General features: G+C 43.0%; 1 protein-coding gene across 4 annotated transcripts in view; it reads left to right on the top strand.

Moving 5' to 3' along the window:
• Positions 1-11,182: 11,182 nt before the first annotated feature.
• The window catches only part of SOS1 (SOS Ras/Rac guanine nucleotide exchange factor 1), a 147,522-nt gene continuing 144,967 nt past the window's right edge, over positions 11,183-13,737 (top strand). For all 4 annotated transcript variants that reach the window (XM_061210679.1, XM_061210677.1, XM_061210678.1 and 1 more), the window contains exon 1: positions 11,183-11,429. In XM_061210679.1, the coding sequence (XP_061066662.1) occupies positions 11,343-11,429 (87 nt within the window). In that variant the 5' untranslated portion in view covers positions 11,183-11,342. The remainder of the gene's footprint in view (positions 11,430-13,737) is intronic.

The following is a 13,737-nucleotide window of genomic DNA, read 5'->3' as shown; positions in this document are numbered from 1 at the left end:
CCTAAAGACATTAAGAACATTAAATAATTAGCCCTCTAGTTTGTCAATATTTATCAAAATTGCAAAATACTTTCCCATTGGCCCAGCAGTCCTTCTTCAGGGAATTTATCCTCAGATATACTTGAATACAAGCAAAATAATTTTACTTATTCCACCACTGTTTATAATCAAAGGTTAGGGAAAAAACCCAGATGTTCCTCAGAAGAAAATTAATAAAATAAATTATTGTATATCCATTTAATAGAATTATATACTATAAAAACATGAGAGTGTTCTCATGTATGGATTTGGAGAAATTTTTAAGATAAATCATTAAGTGTAGAAAAAAGGTGCAAAAAAGTGTTTGCTATGATTTGTTAATAAAATGGGAATGTACGAGTATATATTTTTAGACATAATAAATGAGTTTAGCAATGTTGCAAGATATAAGATAAATTTTAAAAAATCAGTTGTATTTCTATATACTACCAATAAACAATCTGACAATAATATAAGAAAACGACCATTTACAATAGGATCAGAGAATAAAATATTTAGGAGTACATTTAACAAAAGAAGTACAAAACTTGTACTGGGAAAACTGCAAAACATTACTAAAAGAAATTAAAAATTGTACAAATGGAAAGACAGCCCATGTTCATGAATCAGGAGAGTCAATATATTTTTTAAATTAATTATTTATTTATTTAGGCTGCACTGGGTCTTAGTTGCGGCACACTGGATCTTCGTTGCAGCATCAGGTCTTAGTTGAGGTATGAGGACTCTTAGTTGTGGCATGCATGTGGAATCTAGTTCCCCGACCAGGGATCGAATCCGGGGCCCCTGCATTGGGAGCATGGAGTCTTACCCACTGGACCACCAGGGAAGTCCCTCAATAGTAAGATGGCAATACTTGCCAAATTGATCTATAGATTCAATGCAATCTCTATCAATATCCAAGCTCTCTTTTTTGCAGAAATTGACAAGCTGATCATAAAATTCATATAGAATTACAAGGCACCCAGAATAGCCAAAACAATCTTGAAAAAGAACAAAGTTGAAGGACTCACACTTCCTTATTTCAAAACTTACTACAAAGTACAGTAATCAAGACAGTGTAGCACTGACATAAGCTTAGATAAATAGATTGAAGGAATAGAATTCAGAGTCCAAAAATAAACCCTGACATTTATGTCAATTAATTTTCAGTAATGCCATCAAGACAGTTCAATGGGAAAAGAATACTCTTTTCAGTGAATGGTGGTGGGGAAACCAGATATCCATCTGCAAAAGAATGAAACTGGACCCCTTCTTCACACCATACACAAAAATTAACTCAAAATGGATCATAAACCTAAATCTAAGAGTTGAAGCTATAAGACTCAGGAGAAATTATAGGGATAAATCTTCACGACCTTGGGTTAGGCAAAGCCTTTTTAGATATTTCACCAAAAATCACAAGCAGCAACAACAAAAATAGATAAATTAGACTTAATCAAATTAAAAACTTTTGTTCTTCAAAGGACACATCAATAAAGTAAAAAGACAAACCATAGAACGGGAGAAAATATTTGCAAATCATGTATCTGATAAGAGACTTGTATCCAGAATATATAGAGAACACAACTCCATAAAAAAAAGACAAATAACCCAATTAAAGAATAAGCAGAGGTTCTGAATAGACATCTCTCCAAAGAAGGTATACGAAAGGTGAATAAGTACATGAAAAGATACTCAACATCATTAGCCATCAGGGAAATGGAAATCAAAAGAAAAATGACATACCACTTCATATCTACTAGGATGCTTATAGTAAAAAAGATATACAATAACAAGGTGCTGGTGAGGATATGGAGAAATTGTAATCTTCATACATTACTGGTTGAAATGTAAAATGATGTAACCACTTTGAAAAACAGTCTGGCAGTTCTTCAAAAGATTAAACATAGGGTTACCATATGCCCCAGCAATTCTACTCCTAGATACAAACCCAGGAGAAATGAAAACATGTGTTTGTACAAAAACTTGTACACTAATGTTTGTAATAACATTACAACCAAAAAGTATAGTATAACCAAAAAGTATAGCCAAAAAGTGGAAATAACCCAAATGTTCATCAACTGATGAATGGATAAATAAAATGTGGTATAGCCATACCATGGAATGTTATTCTATAATAAAAAGAAATGAAATACTGATATATGCTGTAACATGAAGGAACCTTGATATTATGCTAAGTAAAAGAAGCCAATCACAAAAGACCACATTTTGTATGATTACATTTATTTGAACTCTGGAATGGGCAAATCTATGGAGGCTGAAAGTAGATTATTGGTTGCCTGGAGCTGTGGGAGTTTGGAGAGAAATGGGGAATGACCGCTAGTGGATATGAAGTTTCTCTTGAGGTGATAAAAATATTCCAGAATTGATTGTGGTAATGGCTGAATAAATTTGTGTATATACTAAAAAAAGCATTGATTTGAATGCTTTCAATTGTGAATTGTATAGTATGTGAATTATATCTCAATAAAGCTGTTGTTAAAAATAACTTATGTTTGTACAAGTTAGTACTATTACGAAGAGTGAAAATAACTTTATATTGGAGAAACTTGGTTGACTCCACCTTAACCAAGTAATCAAAATTAGCATCACTACTGATGGGATAAACTGTCATCATGTCCCCCCTGATGTGATACACTCAGGATACCACACATTTGCTATTCGTATCCAAAATACAAAAACCTGAATCTTATCATTGGAGAATTTCAGACAAACCCAAATTGAGGGACATTATAAGACAAAATGGCCTGTCATCTTAAGAAATGGCAATACCATGAAAGATGAAGAAAGACTGAGGAACTGTTCCAGATTAGAGGAAACTGAAGAGACACAAAAACTAAATGCAGTATATGATCCTCCACTGGATCCTAGACCAGGAAAAACAATCTCTGTAAAGAACATTGTAGGGACAATTGGTGAAATTTCAATAAGGTCTGTAGATCGGATGATAGTATTGTATCCATGTTAGCTTTCTGAATTTAATAATTTTATTACAGTTAAGTAAATATAAGTCCTTGTTCTTAGGAAATGCACACTGACTCACTGAAATGTTTGGGGTAGAGGGGGATGATGTGTGCAAATTGGTCTCAAATGATTCTGAAGAAATATTAGACACACACATTTATGTATGTGTGTATATATGTATGTGCGTATGTATGTATGTATGCATGAAGAGACAGAGAGGAAATGATATAGCAAATGGGGTAAAATGTTAAAAATTGGTAAGTCTGCATGAAAGTTATATGGGACTCTTTGTCCTTTTTTATTTTTTAAATAAATTTATTTATTTATTTTTGGCTGTGTTGGGTCTTCGTTTCTGCATGCAGGCTTTCTCTACTTGCAGTGAGCAGGGGCTACTGTTCGGTGCGGTGCGCGGGCTTCTCCTTGTGGTGGCTTCTCTTGTTGTGGAGCACGGGCTCTAGGCGTGTGGGCTTCAGTAGTTGTGGCGCGCGGGCTCAGTAGTTGTGGTGCACGGGTTTAGTTGCTCCGTGTCATGTGGGATCTTCCCGGACCAGGGCTCGAACCCATGTCCCCTGCATTGGCAGGTGGATTTCTAACCACTGTGCCACCAGGGAAGTCCCTCTGTCCCGTTTTTGAAACTTTTCTGTTAAAATATTATATTTGTGTTTGCTTGTGTTTGCAGCAACAAACTCTGGAGGAATATATATAAGAAACTAACAAAAAATGGTTACCTGCCTGGGAATTGGAGGGAAGCACTATAGCTGATGGGCAGGGTGAAAAAGACACTTCATGAATCACGTGGATGTATTACTTATTTGAATTTTTAAATGCCAAGTTATATTTTAAAATTAACCTTTGAATATCTTTGAATTACATACCGTGGTTACTCATATTCAGATATTGAACTCCTTATACAGTGGGTGCTTACCTGATGAGGTTACTTCCTCTGGACTCACATTATACAAGTTGTTTTAATAGATATTAAGTAACTTGCTTAAGGCAACAAAGAGCAATAAAGGACTTGAGTTGGTTGACCTGAATTCAAACCAAAATGTAGCCCTTATTCTCACTCTTCAGTTGCCTTTCCAACCCTTAGTATCTGAGACTGAGAAGCTTTGGAGATGTTAGCCTTTTGCTGCTGCGGAGAGGAGGAGAAAAGAGAAACTGGCAGTCAGTACAGATGCTTCATGTGATTTGTCTTTAAACTACTGCCTACTTGTGTCTACTTCTAGCCTCTTCCAACTCTGATCTATAATTAAGAGCAGGTAGATTTTATTTCTTAACTGCATTACTGAGATTGTCACAGTCAGTTCAGAATTGGCTGTGAAGCCACTGTGCTCTCTCTCTATTGGCCCATTGGAGCCATCACCCCCCTTCTCTGTGTGTAGTGTGTGTTTGTAACATATTATGCATACAACAAAGAGTGTATGTGTCTAAATTTTAAAATAATAAGATGAACAGTTGTGTACCTACTACTCAGGTTAGAAATAGACCATTACCAGTATCTCATTAGAACCTTGTATAAAACCTCCCCAGTTGCGAACACTTTCTACACTATTTTTTTCCTACAATTTACAATATATCTTAAAGATCTCTCCATATGCATACAACCTTCACAACACCATTATGAATTCAGTATTATTTTAATGTTTTGTTATAATTTGACTGCTTATGTATGTATCCATAAAAATATTAGTTTTCTAATGTTGCATAACCCATTACCCCAAAACTTAGTGGCTTAAAACAACGCACATTTATTATCTCGTAGTTTCTGAGAGTTAAAGATTTTGAAATGGATCATCTGAGTGCTTCTGGCTCAGAATCCCTAAAAAAGTTGCAGTCAAAATATTAACCAGATTTCAATTATCTGAAGCCTTTACTGGGGCTGAGGGATCTATTTCCAAGACTGTCAGTGAGGGCTTCCCCTAGAGGGTTGCTTGGGTGTCCTCAGAAAATGGCAGTGGTTTCTCCCAGAATGAGAGATGAGAGAGAGAGACAGTAAAGTGACCATGTCTTTTAAGACTTAGCCTCAGAAGCCACATACATAATTTCTGCAAAATCCTATTTTTGCAGGTGACTATTGCCTAGGATTGTCTATTCAACATGGGAGTGTTATCTATACTGGGGAAGGAATACCAGGAAGTAAGGCTCATAGGGCCATCTTAGAGGTTGGGTATCACAATAAATAACATACAACTCAGTTCTACTTTTTTTTTTTTTTTTTTTGCACCTTATATAGTGAATCATATAGTGTGTAGTTTCCTGTGTGTCTTGCTTAGTGGTTTTTTGGTTTGTTTTCTCTTTTTTCCTTTGGAGGTTCACAGGCACATTTATATATTATCAGTGTTATTTTTAAAGGATTTACCTATGTTGATGTGTGTCTTAGGTCTTTTGGGCTGTTATAACAAAATACCATAGACTGAGTAGCTCATAAACAATAGAAATTTATTTCTCACAGTTTTTGAGGCTGGGAAGTCCAAGATCAAGACACCTTCAGATTCAGTGTCTGGTGAAAGCCTACTTCCTGGTTCATAGATAACAGTCTTCTCTCTTGTCCTTACATGGTGGAAGGGGAGAGGGCTCTCTCTGCAGTCTCTTTTATATTGGTACTAACCTCATTCATGAGGGCTCCACCCGCATGTCCTTACCACTTCCCCAAAACCCAATCTCCACATACCTTCACATTGGAGATTGGGATTCAACATATGAATTTGGGGGGGAACATAAACATAAACTGTGGTTCATTCATTTTTGCTGCTCTATAGTATTCCACAATTTATTTACCCATTCTACTGTTTATGCTATAACAAACAATGCAGTGAGGAATTTTCTTTGGGATATATATGCTATGGGAATATATCTATGCCAGTTTGTATAGGACATACCCATATTCATATTTCAAGAAAAGAAATAGTTATCTAAAGTGGTTTTAATCATTTATTTTCCCATGGCAGTGGATGAGAATTTTAATAGCTTTACATCCTTGCCAAAGCTTAGCATTGTTCAACTTCTAAGTTTTTGCTAATTCAATGGGCATGAAATAATATCTCATTGTGGTTTTAACTTGCTTTTCCCTGATTACTAGTGAGGTGAACATTTAACCATCATTATCTCCTTTAAAGTAAACCACCTGGGGACTTCCTTGGTGGCCCAGTGGTTAAGAATCCGCCTGCCAATGCAGGGGACATGGGTTCGTAGCCCTGGTCCGGGAAGATCCCACCCCACATGCCGTGGGGCAACTAAGCCCGAGCGCCACAACGACTGAGCCTGCGCTCTAGAGCCCGTGAGACACGACTACTGAAGCCCGTGTGCCTAGAGCCTGTGCTCCGCAACAAGAGAAGCCACCGCAATGAGAAGCCCGTGCACAGGAACAAAGAGTAGCCCCCGCTCGCCGCAACTAGAGAAAGCCTGTGTGCAGCAACGAAGACCCAATGCAGCCAAAAATAAATAAATAAACAAACAAACAAATAAATAAATTTATTTATTAAAAAAAAATAAAGTAAACCACCTGTCCTGGATACTAATTCTTTTTCGGTTGAGTTGCAACTACTTTCTCCTATTTAATGGCTTGTGCTTTCACTTTTTGTATGCCTTATTTTGATTTACAGAGGTTCTTAGTTTTAATAAAATCAAATTTATCAATCTTTCCCTTTATGGTTTGTGTTTTTTGTGTGTATTATTTGAGAAATCTTTTCTTACTTTGAGCTCATAAAGATATTCTTTATTTTCCTCTCACAATTTTATAATTTTGTTTTTTACATTTAATTCTTTTATCCACATGCGGTTGTTTTGTGTCGGGTGTGAGTTAGGGATGTAATTTCACTTTTCTATATGTATTTATCAACTATGCATATTTCATTTATTGAGCACTATACCCTTTCCTCACTCATCGGCAATGCTTGCTGTGTCATGAATTGTTTCTATGTATTTGGTCTTCCACAACAAGAGAAGCCACCGCAATGAGAAGCCACCGCAATGAGATGGGTCCATTGGTATGTTTGTCTGTTCCTTTTCTGATACCACGTTGTTTTAATTACTCTGTGTAATGTCTTCATATCTGGTAAGTCAAGTTCCCCTACCTTGCTCTTTAACAGAAGAACTTTTTTTTTTTCTATTCCGTATACAGTTTAGAACCAGTTTATCAGGTTCCATGACAAACTGTTGGGAATTCAATGAAAGTTGAATTGGATTGCGGTGCAATCAGTTTGAGGAGACATTACCACTTGAATCAACTGGAAAAAGACTTTTGCCAAAAACTGGACTCTGCCGGGATCCTGAAAAAAAAGTGCCAGGAATAGTCCTAAATATCTTGGAGAGCTTTTGATCATGTCTTCTAATTGTACCTACCTTGCTCCCCACCATCTTTGCCCGAGAGAGAGAGACAGAGAGAGAGAGAGAGAGGGAGAGAGAGAAGGGAGGATCAAAGTATTAACTAAAGGTGATAAAGGATGGTTGTCCAGTGGTTTTATCAGCCACTGCTTTCTCTGGTGTATTTTTCTGGGGACATAATTGGAGAAATGGAATTGAAAGTGGGGATTGGGAAGAAAGACAGGGTGAGGGGAAGCATTGAGAGGATATGCTGCTGGAAGAGAAGACCTTAACTTTATTGATGGCTGAAACTGCTGTTTCTTATGCCTATTGGACTCGAAAGTTTAAGGGGAGGAATCCTAAATGGGGGCTGAAAAAGACTTCAGAAAGAAGGCAGCATATGTGCTGGTGGCGACAGCGTGGATAAGAATTTCACGGTGAGCGTGTATATGGGAGGTGGGGTGAAGCTGTGGTGGGATTGGAGGAAGATGATGAAGGGTATTCTAGGCAGATGGAACAGAATAGGCAAGAAACAAGAGACAGAAATAATGGGTTTATAGGAGGCAATAGTAGTTCATTTTGAGTGAGAGCTACAGCTGGAAAGATAAGTAGTGGCCCCGTTGTGCAAGGCCATGAATACAAAGCTAAGGACTTTGGACTTTATTCTGGGATGACAGTGGAGACACGAACGGGAGAGTAACTGCATCTGAAGTTTGCTTCAGGAAGATCGTTGCGGCTGCACCCAGGCAGGGAACCCTGTGACTGCGTCCGGTTGTGGCGCGAGGCAAAGCGCGTAGTGCTGCACTCCCACCTGCAGGGGGCGCGCCGCCAGCCCAAAAGTCCTCCCCGCCTCCTTTCCCGCTGCCCGTGTGCTGACTCGACGCGCTCAGAACTCGGCTAGCCTGCCTGGACGCGCCCCCGTGCGTCACGTCCGCTCAGGCTCCTGGCTCTTTAGAGTCGAAGGTGGGGCGCGAACGGAACCTCTGCGCCTGCGCCGCGGGGCCACAGTCAGAGGTTGCCGCTGAGGGGCTCACGGGGTTTTCGCGTCTCCACTAGCAAGTTTCTGAGTTCGTACGGTCGTCTTCTCTCGCAGCACGCCCATAGGTTTTGATTTGGCCCAAGAGATACAAGCAAACGGTGTAGAGGGGCTCGATTGCTCCCTGACCTTAGCGGCGCCGAACCCAACACCACTCCCCTTAGGTCTCTCAGCTGCGGAGAGCCGAGTCTCTTCTCTGCAGTTTCCCTCCAGCTGCTTGCTGTCAGTCTGCAGCCAAAACGTCCATACTAGTGAAAACCTGCCCCGGCCGCTAAGCATGCCCAGCCGGGCTTTAATCCATGCTTCTAGGGCTTGTTTACCTCTGCAGTCAAATCAGAGACTCGGAGTTGAAGGGGACCTTGGAGGTCATCAAGTCCCACCTCTTAACCCTCCCCATCGTCCCGAGTGAGCGAATGTACGGTTTTTACTTGCACACCCCAGAAGATCACCCATTTCCTAGGACAACTCCGATTACGTAGTCTTCCTGAAAGTTTCCGCCATTCAACTTTCATACCTTCAACAGTATTTATTGAGAACCTACTATGTGCCAAGTGCTGTAGTTCCTGGGGATACAATGATGAGCTAGAGTGAACACATAAGATTGTTGATCTTGGAGTTTACATTCCAGACGGTGGGGGCGGCGGGGTGGGGGGAGACCAACAACGAAAAATAAAGGCCGTGATTTATGCTTGCGAAGAAAGAAGCCAAGGCTTATGGGAGAAAAGTATAGGTGGAAACTACTTAGCGTGATCACCGAAGGCCTCTTGGAGGCGGTGACGTTTATAACCAGCCAAGTGAACAGGAGCAGAATGAGTTACAGGCTGAGAGAAGAGCAAAGCCCTTGAGGCAGGAAAGAGGATGGTGTTTTCTAGGAATAGACAGAAGGCCAGTGTGACTGGAATGTGGTGAGCCAACGTTGAGAATGGTGAGAAAAAGTTGAGAATGTAAACAGTAGCCAGATGCATGTTTTGTGGGTCATGGTAGGAAGTTTGAAAAGTATTCTAAGAGCAGTAGGAAGCCCAGGAATAATTTGGGGCAGAGGCTTGATCTTAATTCAATCGTTTAGAATCACACAAAACCCTATCACATATCATATATTTTTTTTCATATCATTACTTTAGAGATTTGAAAATGGCTGTCATGTTTTCCTCTGAGACCCCTTCTCCTGCCCCCAACCCCTCTCTAAGCTATGGTTACTTTACCTCTTTTTACCCAGAGGATTTATGGATGATTTTCAAAATGTCATTCTGAACACTTTGAAAGTGTGGAGAATTTTTAAATGTAAATCATATGTGTACATCTTTAAAGGAAAGGAACCAAGACTTTTATGAGATTCTCAAAGAGGTCCCGTAGAGATTAAGAACCGCTGCTTAAACATTTCTCATCTATGTGATTCTGGTTATTGTTCTCTGAAATAGCAGGGTACAGTATCAATTTCAACTCAGGCTGGTTCTTTAAACTGTGATGCAAAAACAATAGGATTGCTCCGAGGATTAAATGAGATTATGCTCAAAAAGTGGTAATGGTAAACCATGAGGCGCCAGCCACCCAGTGCCACTGTTAAAAGCAAACACCTGCATCCCTGGGATGGAGGAACAATTTACAGATAATACTCCTTTAGCATTCCACAAACATTCACTAAGTGCCTATTCTGTGTAGAGCCCCTAACCCTGATGAAAAAGATCTGCCTTCCAGGAGTTTGTTATCTAGTTGAAAGAGCCTTGTAGAGATACAAAACACGTTAAGCTAAATGCCCGGAGAGGGTACTGAGTAAAGTGTTCCTGGGATCTGGGAGCTGCAGGAGAGGTGTCAATTTCCACTGGAGGTAAGTGATTATTGGAGTTCATATTTGAAACGGGTTTCAAAGATGAACATATTGCATTTAAAAACACACAAAAGCAACATTACACGTACACGTTTTATTCTTGGTGATGTGGAAAGACCGATTGGAGACATTGCGATCACTTCTATTGTGCCGTAGGTTTCGTGAGAAAGGCACCTATCTTTTGTCCAGCCTGTTTACTATACATTGCATGCTCTGGGCAGTCCTTATCTTCACGCTCGGGAACAAAGTACACAGATACACACCCCTTTCCGAAACGAAAGGCCCAGGGACTCCGAGAGAGGGGTGGGATCCTTCTCGGCCCAACCACACAATGCGGGCCGCTTCACCGTAGCTCGCACCCCACCCCGCAGGCCCCACTCGGCCGGGGGTTCGACGGCTCGGGGCCCTATCGCTCCTCCCCCTGCAGCCCTCGGGGGCGCAGCCACAGCCCGGCGGGGCGCCCTCCCTCGCTCGCTCGCGCTTCCCTCCTTCTTGGCTGGGGAGCCGGAAAACCCGGAGCGAACCGGCCCTGCCCGGCGACGCATGCTCAGTAGCAGGCAGGTTCAGTTCGCTAGTAGGAAGCTCTAGCGCTACACCGGCGTCGGCGGCGGCCGCGGCGGCACCTCAGGCAGCCGGATTCCCCAACAACGACCTCGGGCCTTTCCCCTCCCCCGCTACACCCCGCGCCCAGCTCCGCCCCGCCCCGGGTCGCCCGCGTTTCGGGGTCCCTGCCGCGCGGGCGCCGCGGCCGGAGCGTCCGTCCACACGCCCTCCCCCAGCCGCCGGCTCCGCCGCGGGGCCAGGCCGGGCCCGGGAGCGCAGCCCCGGCGGGCGGGCGGGCGGCGACCGCGGCGGAGGGCAACCCGGGGCGGCGCCAGCGGGCCGGGGAGGAGTGGGGGCCCGGCCCCGGGGCGGTGGTGCGGGATGCCGCCGCCGCCGCCTCCGGGCTGCGTTCGCTCTTCGCGGCTGGTGCCCGTGTCGGGTGGGTGGCCGGGCGCGGGCTTCGCCCCCCAGCTCCCTCTCCGGGGCTAGCCCGGCCGCTCGGCGCCCCGAGGGGGCCGGGCCGTCCGGTGGGGCCGCGGCCCTGTTCCGCGCTAAGAGCTCGCCCTCTCGCGGCTCCCCGGCCCGGCCGCCGCCGCCCCTCTCCCAACCCGGAGGCGCCCCGGGAGCACCATGCAGGCGCAGCAGCTGCCGTACGAGTTTTTCAGCGAGGAGAACGCGCCCAAGTGGCGGGGGCTGCTGGTGCCTGCGCTGAAAAAGGTGAGGAGCGCGCGAGACCCCGCTTCCCGGCTGCAGCCCCTGCGAGGGCGCCGGGCCGGGGCTGGGGAAGGGCTGGGAGGCGGGGCGCGCGCGGAACCGTCTTTCTTCCCGGTCTCACCGCCTCCCAGAAAGGACGGCGCACACCGAGAGGTTCCCTTACACTCGCTGGCTCTCCGTGTTGACATTCACCCGGTGTGGTGTGTGGGAAGGCCGCAGGGAGCCTGGGAGAGTTTGTCCGAAGAATCCAACCGCTGAGAGCTTACCGCCCTGCCCCTGATTCAGAGACGAGAGTTGGAGGAGCCTCCGTTTTCAGTGGAGGTCAAAGCAGGCCACTTTTCCGCCTTTTCGGTCCTCTCCCGGAGCTGCTGTCAGCCTCCGGTTTTAGGTGTCCAGTCTGCTCGTCTAAGTGGGCTCCAGAATGCTCTGGCCATAATGCTTGCTCTAAGTAATTGCAGAGCTCGCTTGCCAGCAGGAACAGGGCCTGCTTTGCTCGCCCTCTGTAATCACTCTTCATTCCCCTGAATTCCCCGACTCCTCCGATTCACAGGGGCGGGTGCACATGCCACTGTCCTTCCTTCCTTCCTTGCTTGCTTTCCTTCCTTCCCTTCCCTTTCTCTCTTTCTCTCTTTCTCTCTTTCTCTCTTTCTCTTTTTCTCTCCCTCCCCGCCGCCCCCACCCCCCGTGTCTGTCTGTCTGTCTCTCTCTCTCTCTCTCTCAAAATCTTGGTACTGTCATTCGGTTTGTTGATTAGACATTTTAACATTTCTTTGTTTCTTCGAGTTTGCCATATTGTTATCTAAAGTTATATACCCCGTGATCTGTACTTTTACCCGTTTTAATATAATTGGGAAATGTTGTTACATTTTCAGAGCTTCTGAAGCAACGTTGTGACTTAATACACTAAAACATCAGCAGCTGATCTCTGAATGAATATTAAAAACTATCAGATTATTTTTTGTTTTCCTTTTACTTCTTCTTATAAATATAGGGATAGCTTTACTCTTTTAATAGTGTTTATAAATCCCCATTTCTTGTTGCTCGAAGAATGTTTCATGTTATATGATTAAAAAATATTTTTATTCCTCACTGAGAGTTGAGGTTATAGTGTACCTTTTCTTTTAAACATTTATACTTTAAAAAACTGTGTTTTAAGAGGTATCTGATATTTCTCAAAGGCCAGCAACTTTTACTTTCCCTTTTGCGCTGTTCTCCCTCTCCCCCTCTTGGTAGCTCACAATGGAACCTATTTGGTTTGTTAGCAGAATTTGCTCATATATTTCAAATATAAGTTACTGACTTTTTTGCTCAGGTGTCTGACTAGTCACAGATATCTCTGTGATAATTGTTTTCTAAGAAAACCAAATCTTTGCCATATGCCTTACCTGCTTTATTCATTAGAAATCCTGTCAGGCTCTCACTCTGTTTACTTTTGCTTTACCTGCAAGCTTGCCATCTTAGGTTGTAATAGAAGGGGAGTAGGAGGTCTCAGTGATGCTAGAAGCAGGTATCCTGACCAGGGGGGGGATGGGGTGGGGAAGAGACAAAAATTATTGAAAATATATAAAAGAACTAATAAAGCACTATCAGTTTGGGGCTGTTTCACTTGGAAGCAAGCAGCTCCTATCCCATGGGAGTCACCATGAAACCCTATCAGTTGAGGGTCCTATGAGATAGTGAAAAGAGCACTGAAGGATTTAGCAGACCAGGTCTAACTCTGCCACACTGGTGGCCTGTGCTGAAATCTGTCCACAGAAACATTTTTTTTGGCTGGCATAGTGTTGTTTTATTTTTAATGTAATCAGATGCCAGTATTTTCAAATGAGAGATATTACATAAAATCTGAATTTTGAGCTTTTCTTGGAGAATAAGAAGATCTCTCCACATTGGGCCAGCATTCAAGCAAGGCAGTAAGCTGCTGGAGCTGAGTAAATGGCTGCCCTCTTTAGACAAGGCATCTATCTATCTCAGATTTTCCACAGTCCCCACCAGTCCTCTTTGCTTATTTATATAAACCCGCTTTGACTTTAAGCAGAGATACCCTTGCTTGACAGTAGAAGTGATGGGAGAAGGTGGAAGTGTACACAGTCTCGCTGATGTGTGAGATTCTCCCAGTTCTTATTTAAAATATCCACTAAAGATGATTTTAAGCCACCAAAGACAGGTTGAAAATATATTTGGTAGCTCAAAACCTGCATTTTCATCTGCTTGTTAGACATTTCCTGTGGATATCTCCATATCTTCTTTTAGACTTATTGTACTTATTGTACTGTTTGCAGATGCATCAACTTGTGTTATCTAACCTGAGGCT

The sequence above is a fragment of the Eubalaena glacialis genome, chromosome 14 (assembly GCF_028564815.1).
Source record: "Eubalaena glacialis isolate mEubGla1 chromosome 14, mEubGla1.1.hap2.+ XY, whole genome shotgun sequence".
NCBI lineage: Eukaryota > Metazoa > Chordata > Mammalia > Artiodactyla > Balaenidae > Eubalaena > Eubalaena glacialis.
This window is presented reverse-complemented; position numbering and strand designations above follow the sequence as displayed.